The 20,056-nt window shown below is 36.8% G+C and overlaps 1 protein-coding gene across 2 annotated transcripts in view; it reads left to right on the top strand.

Moving 5' to 3' along the window:
• The window catches only part of MAN1A2 (mannosidase alpha class 1A member 2), a 185,033-nt gene that overhangs the window by 140,569 nt on the left and 24,408 nt on the right, over nucleotides 1–20,056 (top strand). Inside the window, exons 9-13 of one of the 2 annotated variants that reach the window (XM_049618377.1) lie at nucleotides 2,085–2,200; nucleotides 5,361–5,580; nucleotides 10,909–11,081; nucleotides 14,893–15,008; nucleotides 16,369–16,734. In XM_049618377.1, coding sequence (XP_049474334.1) covers nucleotides 2,085–2,200; nucleotides 5,361–5,580; nucleotides 10,909–11,081; nucleotides 14,893–15,008; nucleotides 16,369–16,378 — 635 coding nt within the window. In that variant the 3' untranslated portion in view covers nucleotides 16,379–16,734. Of the gene's footprint in view, nucleotides 1–2,084; nucleotides 2,201–5,360; nucleotides 5,581–10,908; nucleotides 11,082–14,892; nucleotides 15,009–16,368; nucleotides 16,735–20,056 lie in introns of those variants that run through there. The other variant, XM_049618376.1, reaches the window with a different exon arrangement.

Here is a 20,056-nt window from a genome sequence, read left to right as displayed (position 1 = left end):
TGACTAGTGGGAAAAAAGTGAGAAAAGAGCATTTGAGATGCAGGCTACTGAAGGTACAAGCAAATTACTACAGTATTAGCAGACATGTTCTTGAAAGTGACTGGTGGCCTTCCCCCCATTTATTACTTTCTGTAACAAAAGATGATTTAATTACACAAGTTACATGTAGTCCAGTAATACATAAGTATGCAAAGTAAAAACTGAAGGACTACTTTCTGAGATGTAATTACTCTGCACAGTTGTCTTCTCATACCTTTTCTATGTGGACAGTAATATTCTTTGAAAATACAAATTTTAGCAGTATCAAACTATATTATTCTGAAACTTGTCCTTCCCTTACTTAACAGCATATAATAGATATCCTTCAATATCTGGTACAGATTGCAGATTCACTGATTCTGTTTAATGATTGCATGTTCTGTTACATATGTTTGTACTGTAATTTATGTAGCTACTTCTCTAGACTTTTGAAGTTATCTCATGTTTAATGAATATAGTGCTCTGATGAAGTGTTTGTTTTGTTTTTATATCTATACTTGTGTGTTTGTGCAAGTATTTGTTACAGGATAATTCCAGAAGTAGAAAGCCTGCTTAAATTTTGAAAGCTACTATAAAACTTCCCTCCATTCCCAGCAACTTTGAACCATAACTTTATCCACATTGGGCGTTAACAATTTTTAACATGTTTGCCAGGGTGCCTGGGTGGTTCAGTTGGTAAAGTGTCTGACTCTTGATCTCGGCTCAGGTCATGATCTCACTGTTTGTGAGATCGAGCCCTGCTGTCAGCCCAGAACCTGCTTGGAATTCTCTCTCTCCCTCTCTCTCTGCCCCTTCGCCGCTCTCACTTGCTCTCAAAATAAATAAACTTAAAAAAAATACTTTGAAAAATGTTTGCCAATTAAGTCAACAAAATGAAACCTCGTTGTTTTAATTTGCTTTTCTCTGGTCACTGATGGAGTTGAACTTCTTTACGTTAATTATCAATTTGTGTTACTTTTTTTAAATTACTTGTGTGTGCTCGGTAGCAATTGTCCTTATTTAATTATCAGGCTTCTTTGTACAGGGCATTAACCCTTACTTCTGTGTGTTGCATATATCTGTTCCTATTCTATTTCTTGCCTTACAGATTCATTTATGGTAGCTTGTACCATATATTGCTATAAATCTTTTTCTTTGTGGCTCCTTTGTTTTGCCAAAGAAGATCATTCGCTAAAGAAGGGCAGACATTTTATTATATTTTTTTCTGGTGTACTTACAGTTTTCTGTTTTACTGTTAAGTCATTAATCCACCACAAATTTATATTTATGAGCTACAGATAAAAACATTAATATGCATTTTCCCCCAAGCAGAAAGCCAGTTGTTCCACAAACCACCCAGGGGTCTGTCCTTTCCCCACAAAAGTAGAAAACCAGTGCTGGTACTCCATGAATGATTGACAGCTCGCAAAAGTGTGCTATTTTTCTTTTCATGCAGGGGGGATATGTGTTTTTAAACAAAGCTTAAGAATGTAGGGCAGGGCTTGTCAAAAGTCAGGGATAAAAGAGTACGGTTGCCTTGGGAGTTACGATGTTGCCTTGGATAGGATTAAAAGTGCAGGGCATTATTACCAAGGAATTCTTGGACTTATTTTAATCTGCTGTCTATAGAATAGAAATCACCATTAACCACCCTATGGAAAAAATGGGCTCTTTTTGGTTAACATCAGATTTAGGTATATCTCATATTTAATCTTCTAGCTTGTATAGTTTAAGTCCTTATCATATGAAAGATAATTGTTTTCAGTTCTGGAAAAGCTTGGTTGTGTGACAGTGTACAAACTACATGGCTGAAGAAAAAGACTCCTAAATATGTGAAATACCTCATCCAGCAGGAAGAGACTTCTGGAAAATTGGGTACCCACGTAGAGGAGAGTGATGAGAGTATACTTTTGCTCAACTAAATTTGAAGTAGGCTGGAAGTAAGGCTGTCAGTATAATTTTAAATGACTGACCAGTAATAGTTATTATAATTGAGAAAGATTATTGAATTGCCTTCTGTCTTCTCTTTCCTCCACCTTCACCCTTCTCTTTTCCTTTTGTTACAGATCATACATCAGTTGGCGGGCTGGGAGACAGTTTTTATGAATACTTACTGAAAGCATGGTTGATGTCAGATAAAACAGACCATGAGGCAAGGAAAATGTATGATGATGCTATTGAGGTAATTCTTGTCACAATAGTTACCTGCTTAACATTCTGAATATATGCTGTTTCATAGTGACCAGTGAACACCTTACATGTGTTTTATTATATGCCCTCCCTATAGAGTTTTAGAATTTTAATATAAAAATCTTACATTGTTTTCATTTTGGGGGGCATTTTATTACTTTTTTCTTCTTCTAAATATAATTTTATTGTTGGGGCGCCTGGGTGGCTCAGTCGGTTGAGCATCCGACTTCGGTTCAGGTCATGATCTCACAGTCTGTGGGTTCGAGCCCCGCTTTGGGCTCTGTGCTGTCAGTTCAGAGCCTGGAGCCTGCTTCAGACTCTGTGTACCCCCCCCCCCCGCCCCCTTCCCCACTCAGGCTCTGTCTCTGTCTCTCAAAAATGAATGAATAAACATTAAACATTAATGAATAAGCATTAAACAAATTTTTAAATATAATTTATTGTCAAGTTCACTAACGTACAGTGTATACAGTGTGCTCTTGGTTTTGGGAGTAGATTCCCATGATTCATTAAAGAAATTGTTGAAGAATTTAGTGTAACATATTTATGTATGGAAACTTAATTACATTTAGTTATTATCTACACAGACTGAAAAAACTTCTGACGTCACATATACATTTCCATAAACATTTCTTCTTTCAAATGACATTGAACCTACACATGGAAAGCCTTATGGATAAATACCAAGGGCAAAACACTTATCTAGTACTTTCCACATACCAGGTGCTGTTGTAACTGAAAGCAAATAATCTTTACTATCATTTTACACATGAGGACCTTACGGCACAAAGAGGTTGAATAATTGCTGACAGTCACATATCTAGTATGTGATGGAGCCTGGAACTGAACAGTCTGGCTCCAGGGCCTGTGCTTTTAACCACTTGACTGTTTCATATTTATGTAACCTTTCACCACAGTGTTGTGACAGCTTAAAATTGGAACAGGTTTCAGTCTTGCAAGCACTTGTATGCGATATTACCAAGCAAAAACTGTGAGATAGAGAAGTGTGTTAACCACTTAAGTTACTTGCTTTCTGATCCACTATAACCTCATAGCCCTTTAGTGATTTTAATCAATTTTTAAAGTTACATATAAACATTTCTTTTAATTTGTTACTCATTTATTTTTAATGAAGTATTGTCGACACATTATGTGTCATTAATTTTCAGGTATAAAACAGTGATTTGACAAGTCGGTACATAATGCTATGCTCACCATTGACCTTTATCGCTCCTTTTATCCCTGTGACTTACTCATTCCATGACTGGAAGCCTATATCTGACTCTTCTTCACCCATTTTGCCCATCCTTCTCTCCCCTTATTCCTGATATTCTTGAGTTTTGTTTTTTCTCCTTTTTTTTTTTTTTTTTTTTGGATCAAAGCTGTTTGTGATTTTCAAAGAGACACATTTAGGCTTTGTTGATTGTATATATATCTCATATATATTAACACTATTCAGAGTTACAGTTGTTTTGTTTTTAAAGTAAAGCAAAAATCTTATCCTTTCTATATCCTTACTTTTTAGGGAACTAATTTCCTGTAGTTGTTTAACTCAGAGGAGTTAAACCAATACTTGACATATAGTGTTCTTTCCATTGTGGGCAGTCAATAAATGTTTCTTGAGGAGGCATTTATTGGTGCCTTACATGTAGAAAACGTGCTAGATGCCACGAGGCTCACAAAGATAAAAAACATTGTCCTTGCACTCGAAAAACTAACCTTTTCTTTTGTGCCTCAGTGTACTGTGGTTAAAAGAACAACAAAAACTTGTAAATCAAGCATTTATTGACTGTAAGCTACATTTAACAGGCCTTGTGAAGTATAACATGACGAATAAGGCATACTCCTTATAGTTCTGAAACAAACCTCATCATTATAAAGAATACACAATAGATTTTTCCAAAGCTGTTATTGAACTTGTCAGAGAACAATCTACAAACATGTGGGTTAATTCTTTTATTCCTCTTTATTGTCAGGAAAGTATATTTTCTAATCAGATGTAATACTTTTTACCTTTTCACCAAAGAGAACTGAATTTATGAAGTTACACTTTTCCATAGAAGTATCACTAAAGGTAGAAAATTAATTTATAGCCCCATTTAGCAAAGTCTGAGAACATAGTCCAAAGGAACAAAGCTCTTAGAAATCTCATTTCTTTTAATGTTTATTTATTTTTGAGAGAGAGAGACCAGACAGGGAACGAGCAGGGGAGGGGCAGAGAGAGACACACACACACAAAATCCAGAGCAGATCCCAGGCTCTGAGCTGTGAGCACAAAGCCCAACACGGGGCTTGAACCCACGAATCATGAGATCATGACCTGAGCTCAAGTCAGGCACCCAACCGACTGAACTACCTAGGTGCCCCAAAAATCCCATTTTTAAAGTTAAATGTGATTGTTGGACTCTATTTTATGTTACATTCAAGTTTAATACAAAATATTTTTCTTGCCATCCCTACATCTTGTGAGTAAAATTGACATTCCAGTAGGATGGACTGTGTTTGTCACTTGGTCTCTCATAGCCATGGCACAACACCCAAAATAAGTGCCTAAGTTGGCAAAGTAAGGGGCTACGGAGTTAAGTTTGAACGTTTAACTAGTTTTGTAAGCTTTATAACTTATAAGATGCCTCATCTACTAGTACCTTCTTAAAGTACTTTGACAAGAGATATAGTTATATGGAAAAGGAGAAACCATTTTAACTGTCAAAATCCTATTTTTAGATTAACTTAGATATTCTTCGTCTTCAGGTTTATTGTATGAAATAGAAAATAAATTGGTAGAGTCTTTTGGGTTAAACTTGTTATATAACTATATTAATTTATTTCTATTCATGATCTCAATTGATTATTATGAATTCCATTTAGCTCAAGAAGAAAAAAACCTATAATACAGGTGGTGTGTTGAAAGGTAGTCTTTAGGCCAGTCTTCCCTCTTCCACCTTGTCTTTGTCGTAGTAGTGATGGGGTATTTGTTCAAGATTATATGCAACTTGTTTACTCTCCAAAACTTACTATAAATTAACTCTTCCGGCTTGGGAAAGTTACCAGTTTGTAGAATATCCTATTACCAAGGTTTTATGATAAGTAGAAGGATGTAGTAACACTAACACTTTGCTTCTAAAATTTTAACTATCTTCTCTTTCTCGTAGGCTATAGAGAAACATCTTATTAAGAAGTCCCGAGGAGGTCTCACCTTTATTGGAGAGTGGAAAAATGGGCACTTAGAAAAGAAGATGGGGCATTTGGCCTGTTTTGCTGGGGGAATGTTTGCACTAGGAGCAGATGGTTCCAGAATGGATAAAGCTGGTCATTATTTAGAGCTAGGGGCAGAAATTGCACGTACATGTCATGAGTCATATGACAGAACTGGTAAGAGTATTAATAACACTAACTACTTAGACTAAAATAACCTCTAAGTTAAAAATATGTCCAGAAATTAGAAGGAAAATATATGGGCAGTTTTCACTTTAAAATAGGTTATTCTAACACAGTAAATAATTTTCTTAAGACCTTGAATTTTTAATTCTGGAAATGTATTCCTGAATCATTTTTTTCAATTCTGAATTCTACTGACTTTGTTAATAAAGATTTTGAAGAAATTGTTTTAGTGACAAGAGGCGGGGATGACAAATGACATTTGGGGATGTATGGGATTACATTATTTAGTATAGTAAGAATCCATTTTAGCCATTCATTTCAGCTTCTGTAGGACTAGTTACTTAAAAGAACACAAAACCTGATTTAGATTACTGGCTTGTCTATACTCTTGTGAAAATAAGAGTGACCAAAAGATAATAGTAGTTATTTGAATGTGTAATTGTTATCTAGGTATCTGGTAGTCTCTTAGTCAGTTTACCAGTAATTTTAGAGTTGATTGTGCATTTAACTAAAAAGATCCTCTGTATTGCTTTAGGCACATATGTAATATTTTGGGGCTTCAGTGTCCTTACCTGAAAAATGAGTTGGTTTTCAGTGGTGAAAAAAATTGGTTCTTGGGGGTGAAAAAAAATCTTTTTTTCTTTTTTTGTATACAGTCATAGATACAGTCATTTATATACAGTCATAGATAAACAGTGTATATTTATTATTAAAATTTCACAGAGAGAGAAGACAATTAGGTTTTTTATTTATTTTTTTATTAAAAAAAGAGAACATGAGCAGGAGAGGGGCAGAGAGAGAAGGAGACACAGATTCCAAAGTAGGCTCCAGGCTCTGAGCTGTCACCACAGATCCCGCTAAGGAGCTCAAACTCACAAACATGAGATTGTGACCTGAGCGAAAGTCCGACGTTTAACAGACTGAGCCACCCAGGCGCCCCAACAATTAGGTTTTTAGAAATCCTGAAAAAGGACTGAGAAATACTGAAGTAGACCTTCCAAGATTTTTTTCTGGTTTTAAAAATGTGTTTCTATATGAAATAATGGACAATGAGTTCCCAGAAAAAGTAAACACTAGTAATTTCTATTTGTGATTTCAGAAATTGAATTGTTGCTTTTATTAAATAACTGAATTTCCATCTTAGGGTTACTGTGCCATCAGGTACCATGACACAGGTGTGACTGGCTTAAAATTTATCCTAGTTCATTTTAGTTCAGGTTAGTTCAGGTTGTTTTTATATAATGAGGAATTGAACTTATGGTGAAATTGACCCTTCAGTTCTCTCACTAAGTAAGGCAGGGATTCCATTTCTTGACAAACTACAACTAAGTCAAAAGGACATTGAAGTAGAAGTTATTTTAGGGTGGTTTAGTGTTGGTATGTAGTACGTAGAAAGTCAGTGATCTAAGTTATAAATAGAAGCTAAATTATATTATGTTAATAATATAGAGTGTCAAATATATATTTAAAATGCAGCTAAAATTAGTAAAACATTGAGGACCACTATGGATATTCAGTGTATGTACTAGGACCCATGATAACAAGACATATTATGCAGGTCTCGGCCACAAATCCACTAATAGATATAAAACAGTAGGATTTCATACAGACGTATTAAAAATGTGATATGCTGTAGTTAGTATAATTAATCATTCACTCCATTAAACATGGAGCACCTATTATGTGCCAAGCATTATGCTAGATGCTTACAGGTGGAATTGTGAATAAGACCTGTCCCTTGCCTTTGAGAAATCCATAGAATACCAGAGTTATGAGAGGATTCCCTGACTTTCACATTTTGTAATGACATTGCTGATGCTGATATGAAATACTGTGATATTATAGAAAGAAAATGTGGCCTAGGATTCAAAAATCCCATGTTCCACTATTTATTATCTATGAACCTTAGGCAAGTCATTTAACCTGCCTAAGTCTCAGGTGCTCCATCTGCAAAACAATGGGATAACAATACCTATCCTGTCTTCCTCAGAATGCTGTTGTGAGTATAAATGGAATTTTAAACCATCCAGTCTATTGTTGTTGCTGTCATACTTGTTCTGATTGTCATTCTCACATTGCAAGTCAATGAACCTGTGGCCCTCTTTGCCATGGTATGCCCAAAAAGATTACTCTTTGATTTGTGTCCTGTATTTTCAAGTCTTTCACTGTTTTTACTCATCTTTAATCTCAGTTTAGATCCTTGAATTAAAAGGCAAGATTCTAGTGTTGCTTCCTTCCCACTTGGTTATTATATCTTATGTGTTTTGGTATAGCTGTGCTGTATTTTTGGCCACCTTGTTTAAAAATACCTGTTCACTTCTTAGCAGTTATTTCAGCTAAATTCACACAATAATTACTTTGGAATTTCACTTTCATTTGTTGTTGGAATTAGAATTAATGTTAATTCAAAGTTTGGTAATCTTTATATATTCTGCCTTATGGATGAGCATGGCCTGCAGCTTAATAATTTAGCTGGGTTTGTAGGAAACATTTCTCAGTCTGTTCGTGAAACTGAACAGTAACTTAGTTTAGTTTCAGACAACATTGTTTTAGCTTATTCTGAGGTATAATGCAGAATTGGTGCCAAACAAGATGGCAGACTTTCAAAACATAGTACTATTCTTTCTTTTTCTAGGTTTCTAGATTTAAAAAAAAAAAACTACTGAACATCAATAAAATGACTTTTATTTAATTTACTTCTTATGGAAGTTGGATAAGATCTTCCCTAGACCACATACTATCACATCTGGGGGAAATTTTAATATTTGGATACATTTAACATATCCAATGGAAAAGAGATCCATTGGACATGAGTTTTAGACATACTTTAAGAGTTTCTTCAACTATTTTTTTCCTTAGAAGGAAGTTAATAGGAGGGAAATAGTTTAAGTTCTTCCCTTATTATTAAGTTACTCAAACTGTAGTCAAATTGCCTGTGCCAGAATATTCCTTATGCTTTTTTATTTTTTCTTGTATTTATTTTGTTGACCTGAGTATGCTTATTTTTCCTGAGATCTCTACAGATTCTACATATCTGGAAGAATCTTATGACTTGCAGACTAATCTGTGCCTTCTTGAAATGTACTTTTTAGTGTCTTACTGTTGACCTTTGTCATATTTGACATTTTACTTTAATTTTTTTTTATTTGTGCATATCTCTTTCCTTTGCCTACATTAGATGATTTTTGCATCCACTTAGAGTTCTTTTTGTATCCCAGCACTAAATTATTTATGGTTTCAACTCAATTTTTACTTGTTGGAAATGAAGTATCAAATGTAAGTGGGAAATTAAAGGTAGAAAATAGAAATTAAATGCAAGATAGATTGTTAGGAAATTATTTTTTACGTTTCTTAAAACAGCACTAAGAAATGATGCCTTAGAAACATGAAAACCAGCGATTTGACCAGAGTAATGGATGTAATGTGTGTATAATTTGGGCTTGTACATTTTTATTTGCCAACTCCTCACAAAACAGATATGTTCTCTCTCTGGTGTGCTTTATTAGTGAATTTATGAATGACCAATAAGTGAGACATAATTTTTAGTGAGAAGTTAAAAATATTAGTTCCATGCAGCCAATTTCTACTTCAAATTCAGGCAATATTATCATTACAGAAGTTATCTAATTTAAAGTTAGCCTTAAGATTAACATTTAAAAATTCCATTTAATCAATTCTTAGCACTCAGTCTTTGAGAAAGGAAAGACATAAGAAATTCAGATCAAATGACTTCCTGTACTTGTATTAGATGTACAAGTATTAGATGCATCATTAGGATGTTTGACTTTTATAGTCATTTTAAAAGCATTTATTAAAATGCCAAATCATATTTGATCGTATGCTGACCTTGTCAATAAGCTGGATAGAAGTTCTCTAACAAAAAATACTGAGGATTTGTTGGTTAGTCCTAATCTCAGATCCCATTGAGGAGCTGGTCAAAGCTTTATGTGCACACAGAGTTTTGCATACAATTTCAGAGGCTTCTCAGCACAACACAACACAACACAACACAACACAACACAACACAATGTCTTCTTCTTTCAGAGCCCGCCAGAGATAGAATTCATGACCTTCAGGTTGAAGTCCTGTGCTTGAGTTCTACTTTAGTTCTCTAAGACTTAGCAATACACTTTTCTGGATCACATGTTTTGCTTTCAGTAGAATTATCTACCATTGGTACAATGTTTTTTGGTTTTGTGTTTTGGGAGTGGTAGATGGTGAGAAAGACTGTTTTTCACAATTGTATGTGATTATTTAGAGCTTACGTTGTCTCCCTTGTAAGGCTGAAATTTGGCCACAGCAACACATGTCATGACAGCAACTATGGCATGATTCTGTTTATGGTCTACCAGCATTATCATTCTTATTTTACCTTTTCTTTTCTGAGAAAATATAAAAATTTCCAGCATTTTTTGAAAGATTAGAGACCTTGAAACTGTTTGCCACCAATAAACGGAAAGAATGACCACTGAGAGTGGTAATTGTGTGTGACTCCAGCATCCCAATGGAAGATGACTTTATATTGGCCAAAGTTAGGGTGCTAGGCGTGATTAGAAAGAGGTGAATAAAAAGACTTTCATGTAGTTCTTTATTCTAGCCTGAGTGGAAATCGTATCATTCACAGAATAGTATGTAGCGTTGAAATATATGTGTAATGGCGCTATTTGATTCAAACTGATCAATGAGCACCACAGGTAAAATTCTTGGTGATTGGCAATTTGAATCTCTTTCTTGCTATATATACAGAGGCTATAGGATAAGAGAGTTTATTTTTAAAACTGGTTTAAGTTTTAAAATATATTGCATTTTGTATACTATAGTATGCTTGAAGAGTATACAACTTACATCTAAATCTAATTCAAGATCTGAGCTCTACAGTGTTTTCCTATATATGTGTGTTATATTAAAAGGACTTTAAAATTGTCTTGACTTTTAAAAAAATAGTTCTGTACAATACAGTTATCTGTCTCATTTTATTTTGGAACAAAACAGATTATGTAATGTGCTTACATCTAGCTTTGCATTTGTTTCCAGAGGATTACTAGACTTGTCAGTATAGTTAGATTCAGCAGTATGTTGATGAACGTTATGTATGAGAAATATTTCGTGTCAGGATAGTAGGAATATTTGTAAGTCTATTACAAGAAAACCAAATGTAGATCTTTTAAAGTCACTGGTTTTGCAAAACAGCAAGAATAAAAATAAAACAAAATGGAACTAACTTTACATTATACCCCATGTTTTGGGGGGAGAGAGAAGCTCTAGTGAACAAACACAAGTGGCTTATTGTGCTCATTTCTTTCTTTGGTCACGTTACAGCATTAAAGCTGGGTCCTGAGTCGTTCAAGTTTGATGGTGCGGTAGAGGCTGTGGCCGTCCGGCAGGCTGAAAAGTATTACATCCTCCGTCCAGAAGTAATTGAAACCTATTGGTACCTATGGCGATTCACTCACGATCCAAGATACAGGCAGTGGGGCTGGGAAGCAGCACTGGTAAATAAGCCAATATTTCATTTTATGTGCGTGAGCGCTAAATCAAGCTTTCCCATCGTGCCATCCGTGTTGCCTCATGTTCGGTAACCATAGTGTTCCTGCCATTTATGTGATGGAAAAACTCTGTGACTCGATTTCTAAGTTTCTTAAGCAATAGAAGGAAAATCCGATTTAGTTCTTGAATAAAACTATTTTCCTGTGGGTGTGCACTCATTCTTCTTCTTGAATAACTATAAAGTGTCATTTAAAAGGCATTGTGAGTTTCAGTATGATTATATAGTTTCTGTCCTTGACAATTAATGCTTAACCCTAGGGGGAGAAAAAAAAAAATCGTAAAATTGCCCAGACTTACAATTACCTGCGTAGATTACCCTCTATTTCACTTGTGTTCCAGGTAATTTCTTAGTAACCACCAAATGAAGAATCAGTGAATTGTTAAAATTTTTCTAGGTTGAAAGACTTTATTTGCGTATCTATTTATGAGAAAATTTTAATGGTTAGTAAGTAAAGGAAGCAAGCAGTTTATTCCTAAAAGACTAGCCTTTCAGAGAACAAGGTGGCTATCAGTACCTGGGGAGGAAGAAAAATATTAGTCTTCTCATGAAAGTATAGCTTATTCCCAGGAGTGAGGGAGCATTTATTGTCTGAGATATGCTAATTGTGATAAATAGCACTAATTATGATGAATGTGCAGCCTAGATGACATTGTAGGTGAGATAAGTAGTGTCAGTAACTTGCTCAAGTAAGAATGGGCAAGATAGGTTTTCCGGCAGAATGTAGACCAGTTTATGTAAAAAGAAGGTTTCACAGTGGCCACCAGAGGGAGTGAAGTTTGGAGCCGTTATGTAGATGGTCTTACATGCCAGATCAAGGGATGTGTCCTTTACCCAGTGGTTCAGGAATAACACACACACACACACACACACACACTCTCTCTCTCTCTCTCTCTCTCTCTCTCTCTCTCACTCACTCACAACTAGACCCCTCTCCCAGTTACTACATAAGTGTTTCTCATACAGGAGGTGGAGATAGAAAGTCCTTGGCCTGTCTAAACAGCCTGTCAGATCTTTTTCCTCACCATGTCCTGCCCACCAAGACCAACTAACTGGAAGAGTCCATTCTAGGATTACTAAATGTTTTTTAAAGAGAAAGGAGCCACTAAAGGCTATTTAGTGGGGAGTGACCAAACAAAGGCTCTGATTATAAGCTGCAAATTGCTGGATTTGGGAGACCGCGGCCAGTGATCTAGGAGCAGTGTGATAAAGACTTGCACTACAGTGAGGGCACTTCTGTGTCATTTGTCATTCAGACCTGGATAGTCTTTGCGGAGTTTAACAAAAAGAACATTAGCAGAGACAGGTGGTTACATTGAACGGGAAGGGATGCTGCATTTGTTGATGCTGCTTTTCACTGGCCTCTTACTTCCAGAATTGGGATCATAACTGCTGGTGAAATTCTCTTTACAGAGTCCTGCCACAGTTGGGAAGACAACCAACTGTTGTCACAGTGGTTCGAGAATAGGACACACACACTTGTGTGGATAGCAGTGGCTTACTAATGCTCATGTACATTAAGCAATATTGTATATGCGAGAAATAGGTAAAGCAACCCTGCGATGTCTGACTTGAATGTCTCCTAATATTTAATGATTCTTATTGAGAGGAATAAGAAAGATTTATCTGAATCACGTGGGGCAGCAGAGTGGGGGGTGGTGGCAGAAACCTGTCCACTCAGTGAGAAACACTATAGGATAATCTATCCTTTTCTTCAGGTTCTTTTTTCCTGTGCACCTTCTTAAAGTATGGCCCTACTCTGTCTATTAAAAAGAGGTTTCACGAGCTCAGGCTTTAACCTAAGTCTGTCGAATGACAGGAGTTAGAATGTTGTTTTTACAGTCTAGATAGACACACAAACTCCAAATATAGAGAACAAGAACTGAAATAATTACATTTTAAATTCAAGGTTCAGAAGTATGCCATGATGCAGAAAAGGGGGGCAAAGACAAAAGAGGACGAGTCACCTCTTAAATAGAAGTTGCTTTCTTCCCTATCACTGGCCTCCCTGTTGGGTGTGAAGAAGGTAAAAGGAAGACAGGCTGAGACTGAAGAATGGTATCTCGTATGTCTTCTGTAGCCTTAGCTATTCCAGTCACGTCTTCAAACTTCCAAACTTGAATATATTTGCATGAAAACTTGCCTCCAAGAAATGACTCTAAATGGCTTAAAGATTAGTCATGCCTCCCTGCTACTTTCTCAGTATCCTTAAACTGCTCTGATGGTTTTCTGGTGGTAAAGACACATGATCATTGCGCAGAATGTGGCATTTAAAAACTCTTGAATTCAAAATACATTTAAAATATTTAGATAGAAAAAAGCCCCAAACTGTTTGGTAAGAAGACTTTTAAAACCCAGCTGTAATTAAAATGGAATTATATAAAAACGAACAGCTTGATTAAATAAAAACTTTCAGTGTTAATTAGCTTTTCATTAGAAAGGAGAGAGACCAGAAGAATAAGAAAATTAGCAAGACTAGGAACAAAAAGCCATGGCAGTAATGATGAAATAACTATACCTTCATTAGACAGTATCTCAGGGTTAGGTAGAAAAAAAAGAACCACGTATAATTCAACTTCTCATGAATGGCTTAATTTTAGAGTATGATATACACCTGCATAAGCAGGATATTTGGTTGCTCTGAATTAAAGACAGGGTTTGGAGGGGCACCTGGGTGGCTCAGTCAGTTAAGCGTCTGACTCTTGATTTCAGCTCAGGTCATGATCTCACAGTTCCTAAGATCGAGCCCTGTGACAGCACAGAGCCTGCTTGGATTCTCTCTCTCCCTCTCTCTCTGCACCCCCCCCCCACTTGTGTGTGCTCTCTTGCTCACTGTCTCAAAATAAAGAAACTTTTTAAGAAAACAGGGTTTTGAATGGGTTCTCTCTCAAACTTAAAAAAAACAGGGTTTTGAATGGATTCCATTGGATTGAGTATATTTTATTTAGGCACGTTCAAAAGCTGCAAGAGATATAAATTAAGAGTTTTAGCTCCGAGTTGGACAGCAGAGCGCAGTAGTTAGCAATAATGTAGAGCAACTCACCCTTTGCCTTAGTTTTCCTGTGGGAAAAGTGGAGCCTCCTAAGACAACCTCACGGGTTGTTGGGAGATTTCAATGATACATGTGAAGCTCTTAGAAGAGCCTTGACTTGGAGCAAATACATCCTAATGGTTGGCTCTTAACATGGTAATTCTTGTAGTGGGTATGTGGATGGCTGCTTCCTGCCAGTTGGTACCACCTGTAATGTCTAACTGCTAGGATTGTAATGTAGCATCTGTCACGTAGTATGTTTGCAGTAAATATTACCTCCTTGCTTATTACTATGGAGAGCAGAGCTCTTAGGTAATACTTTTCTTTAAGCTTGTTTTGGGTGGTTTATCCTTAGAAGTGAAAAAATTCCCTTTGAAAAGTTTAATTCAGACTGACCGCCCTTGATTTGTTAGAATTAATGAGGTTTTATTATGCCAGACCGGTCTCTAATTCAGTGTGAATAGCCCAAACTTGACTTTCCTCAGTTAGGAAAATAGAAGATGCTTTTAAAAGATTGAAGAGTTTTGGAGGGGGAAAAGTTCCACAGGAAACAGATCCCTCCGTTAATTTTTCCAGTGTGAGAATATTCCCATTCAGTAATAAGTTTTCTTCTTAACCTGTCAAATCCTCAGATAGATCTTTGTGAACTTTTGACTGGGGTTCCTTAATTTGTCCCCAAGACGTGAAATTGTGTGGAATTGATTCTTTTGTCTGGTCTCTCTCACAGGCTATTGAGAAGTATTGCCGAGTGAGTGGCGGGTTTTCCGGGGTGAAGGACGTGTACTCGTCTACTCCTACCCACGACGACGTGCAGCAGAGTTTCTTTCTCGCTGAGACATTGAAGTAAGTGGATGCCTTTAAATACTCTGTTTTTACTGTAGGCAGGTGTCGCTGCGTGGTCTCTGCTTGAGGAGTTACGACTGGTGGCCTGTGACACCAGATTCTATTACAAATATCTTTTTCTGTAATCGGGTCTTAAATTGTTAGCTGCATCTCCAGAAGAATGACTTAAACTATGAGGTAGATATTTTGTCCACTAAGAGTTGAGTACCTTTGCTTTGTCCTCGGCTCTGTGGGACGCGTTAGAATCACCTGGAAGACTCCTGAAAGCATCGGTAACGAGGCCGCAACCGCACAGTTTCTCCTGTGGTGGACCTAGTGCAGGACCTGAGAATTTGCGTTTTCTGGCAAACTCCCCGCTGACCCTGGTCCTGCTGGTCCTGGGACTGCACCTGAACCCCCTGCTCGCACTAACGAAGTCCGTTAGGAATAATAATGGAGTTGTGATGGTACTAGAGGGTATATGACCACAGTCATCCCTCCTCTCTGTAAGGGTTCCTGTAAAGATACACGTAAAAGGAACAGTGGAAAAGAAAGACCACTGTTGTTTGGGCTTGTACTCAGAACTCCAGGCAGAGCTCCAGAAACTGACACCTTACATGTGTCCTCTTCCCTGCGGATCTCCCAAGTAAATCTCTTTTGATACCCTCTCGTACATTTCATATTTCTATTTCCTGTGTGTCTGTACCTGAGTGCCTCAGAAACAAACTTCATTTGTTCAAAAAAAAAAAAAGTTTATTTCCAGGCATTGTTCAGGCTAATTGTGGATGTATCAGCAGACAAAAAGGACAAAAATCCCTACCCTCCTGGAGTCTGCGTTCTAGTCTACTTCTGGCGTATGTGTTGGGACATTACAATTGAAATGTACCTATTGCAGACTAAGTTTCTGATCTCAAATGGCCATCTTATTCTGGTTTTTCCTTTAGTGTCCCTAGCACTCTTATTTTCCCACCTTTTCTTCATGTACATTATAAACTTATTTCTTTTTTCTCTAATATATCATTAACTCTCCACGATTCGTGTTACATTGTTTCTTTATTTTGCCCCCTCCTTTCCCTGTCTGTGACTGATCCTAATCCAAACCCTAACTGCTGCTGATGGTTTAGAACATCTGCTCAGTAGTCAGCCCCCTGGCCTCTGGTCCTTCCTTGTTGGGCTCACCCTGCATGGTTAGACTGGGACCATGTGAGGTAGAGCACTGGGTGAGAAGACAAAACCACAGCAGCTTTAGTTACACACTTGCTGTAAGCTGGGAGAGTGTGTCAGAATAAAGTTTCTTTGCTTTCAGTTTTCATAGCCATAAACGGTGGAATGTGACCCAAATTATCTAAGATCTCTTATTTTTTTTTTTTTTTTTGACCAGGAAATTTTAAGGATGGCACAGTGACTATTTGTGTATCCTTTACCTAGATTTACCTTTTGTTAATTTCTGCCATATTCCTCTACCCCTGTGTATATATGTGTCCATGTACACATTCACAGCTTTACTTATTTTTGAAAATAAATTTACTTGCACTATAATTTGAGAGTTACTCACCAGCATTCTGATACTTACCTAACACAAGAGTTTGCAGGAAAAGGGAATAATTCTGCATCATCACAGTACAGTTATCACGTTTGTGAAACTTAACATTCATACAACACTGGTGTGTAATATGCAGTCCCTTTTCAGATTTCTCAGTTGTTCTCATAATGTACTTTCAACTATTTATTTGTTTATTAAACTGTATTTATTTTGAGAAAGAGCATGTGTGTGAGTGGGGGAGGGGCAGAGGGAGAGGGAGAGAGAGAATCCCAAGCAGACTCTGTGCTAACAGCTCGAATTCACTAACTGTGAGATCATGACCTGAGCCAAAATCAAGAGTTGGACGCTTAAACCGACTGAGCCACCAACACACCCCTATAGCTCTTTATTTTTAACCCCAGTGCAGGATTCAATAAAGGATCCCTCTTGTTGCATTTGATCGTCATGTCTCTTTAGTTTTCTTTAACCTAGACCCAAGGTCTCTTGTTTTGCTTCTGTCTTTTATGACATTGACATAAGTATTCAGGCTAGTTGCTCTGGGGAATGTCCCTCAGTTTAGATAGTTACGATTGTTTCCTCATGGTCAGATTTAGGTTAAACTTTTTTGGCATGAATATTATATATACAATGTGTCCACGTTGCACCCTGTAAAGAGGCACGTGGTAATGGGTTAGCCCATTATTGGTGATTCTAAGTTTGATCATAAGGTTAGATTTAATTATAAGGTCAGTGATAACTCAGACTGGGTGAATATTCTTTTACCAGTAGTCTTTGGCTCAGTGTTATTAGCATCATGCTCAATGAATTATTACTATAGCAGTGGTAAAATGCTAATTTTGAGGCTTCTTCAAGTCTTAAAAAGAAATTGCTTGATTTTCAACGTGTGTAACCCGTTTCTTCGTGTCACTGTCCTCCTCAAAAGCTACAGTGATTCATTCATCTCTAGCTTCATTCCTAATTTATTTTACTATAGATTCTATCCTTAAATCAACCTAATCTATAGCCATATATATATACATACACATACACACACACGTATATACTCCCTTGCATTTTATTGTCTATTTCATGTTTTATTGGCTCTGATGGGAATGCCTTTACCATTTCTATCAATTAATGTCCCTCTCTTATTTCTAAATTGAGTTCAGATCTCCCTTCTTGCAGATTGGCTTTCATAATTAATTCTCAGATTCCTCTTCAGTGTCCCCATTAGGACATGAGATGGAGTTGCAAATATGTGGCATGCTGCCTTTCCCCTTCCAGTTACGTATATGGAATATTACCAGCTGACCTTGGTACTTTCCACTGCCAAGTTCGGGAAGAATCCTTCTCAACACAGCACTCTAGGTAACCAGTTATATATATAATTTGCATATATATATATATGTATATGTATATGTACATACATATATATATATATATACATATATATATAATTGCCACAATACTCACTTTCAGAAAAACACATATACGTTTTTGAATCAATAAAAGTGAAAAGGGTGAGACAATAATCATTCAGATAATTATAACAAAATCTAGGCTAAGGAATTATCACAGTTGAGTACTACATCAGCACTGAGCCTCCTGGTAGCAAAAAGGAAGCATCTTGCTCAGTGTCATTTTCATCTTTGTGAGTTGGGAGAACATATGACTTTGACAAATGAGACCAATTTTTTCTTACTGCTAAATTATAAGATGACCTAATTTCATAGCTTGTTATTAAGTACTGAACTATTAGATGAACCACATAAAAATGCCCTTTTTAAAAGTCAACAACAGTGAAATACTGGCAGTTTTATAGGGCTCATCCTAGTACATAATGGCAGATATCTTCAAACAGTGACGTTTTATAGAAGATGCAAAACTCTTAATGTGACTTATTCTTTATAAAAACTGATGGCATAATGTAGAATGCATTTGAATCAAGACATTTCTGTGAAGACTAATGTAGTTGTAGGTTTATATTTTTCTTACTATTAAGATAGAGCTTGAAACTCTATAGAGGAATGAAGATTAGTATGACTTCATAGATTTTTCTCAAATATCAATTAATTTAAACAGGCTTTTATCAGAAGCTGAGTAGCTGTTAACTGAAGATTGTATATTCTATCAAGCGGTTCATATTTATTGTCCATTCATTAAAGGGCAATAATCTGTGTGTTTTGGCTATCAGAGATGGCAACTGATTGGCTTGGGAGCAGCAGAGTTAAATGTAATAGCATGTGTTCTTGACCTAGTTGAGGGCTGTTTTACCTTTTACCTATTATTGTCCTACAGCTATAGCTACACATTTTTCTCCAGAAGGTAAAATGCTGTGTCCTCTGTTTCTTTTGTTTGCCTCAGTAGTTGCCAATATGTTTATTTCTATAGCATACATACTGATGGCATGATAAAAACTATGTGATGAGCAAGGTCAGGGATAGATTCCTTCGAGGCCTCTTTCCTTAAAACTCTAAGATTCTAACAGAGGAAATAAAACACATACAGGTTTGCAAAAAATGTTAAATATAGTTAAGTGTACAAGAGAAATGTTAATAAAGTGAGCAGTCCTCCAGAGGAGGAAGTGTTTACTTAACCTAGAAAGCAGAAAGGAAGACTTCATGGAGGTGGTGGCATTTAAACCAGACTTGAAGGCAAAATGGGTAGAGTAGGATGACTTAGTATTCGGGGAATAGCTGTAAGGCAGACAGTGACATATAAAGGATGAGATTCAGGTGCTCTAGAGGGTGTAATTGACAAGTGCTAGTATCTTACTAGATATAGGGAGATCCAGAAAGAAGGAAGAGTAGGAGATAACATTTCAGTTTTCAGTGTGGGTAACTGTAAGGATTATGACACCCTGTTGCAAGAAGTAGATTTTCAGAAAAGATAATGAGTTACTTTTGACATATGTTCCCAAGAGGCATTTGCAAATATAGATCTGGAGCTCAAAATACAAGTGCAGGAAGCTTTTGAGGATGAAGAGAAAAGAAAGCATATATCTGCTGTTTGAAGATGGCTACATGTAACAAAGGAGGCATTCCAGGTTAGCTTGGCAGAGCGAACACTTGATTTATCCTCCACTCTCTCATGAAAGCCATTAAAATGACTATGGAGGGCTAAGCAGGTGCAATGTTCAAGGACAAAAAGAATGAGAAAGAAATCAACAGAGACAAGAGATGTCAGCAAATTTTTAGAAGATGGAAAACAGAGAAAGCTAAGTACCTGCATCAGGAGAAGTTAACTGGAAGCAAACTGGTGAGTGCTTTAGAACTTTGGAAAAACGCAGGACTTGACATGGTAGGATTGAAAACTGTAGAATTTTTAAGTAAGTTTATAGAACGAGTAGCTAGACCCCAGTCCCCCCCTGCCTCATCTCATCTCTACCATGAATGAAACTAGAGATGTCTTGTCCGAAGAGGTCAAATCACGGAGGCTGTGGGCTGCCGGGATGGCAGGCGCAGCTGAAGGTAGTAGATGGGAGATTGGAGGGCTCCTTTCTGGGGAAATGGATTTGCCTGCAAGAAGAAAATCCAGAGGCACTGCT

The sequence above is a fragment of the Panthera uncia genome (assembly GCF_023721935.1).
Source record: "Panthera uncia isolate 11264 chromosome C1 unlocalized genomic scaffold, Puncia_PCG_1.0 HiC_scaffold_4, whole genome shotgun sequence".
Classification (NCBI taxonomy): Eukaryota; Metazoa; Chordata; class Mammalia; order Carnivora; family Felidae; genus Panthera; species Panthera uncia.
Note: the sequence above shows the minus strand (reverse complement) of the source record. Positions and strands in the feature narration are given on the sequence as shown.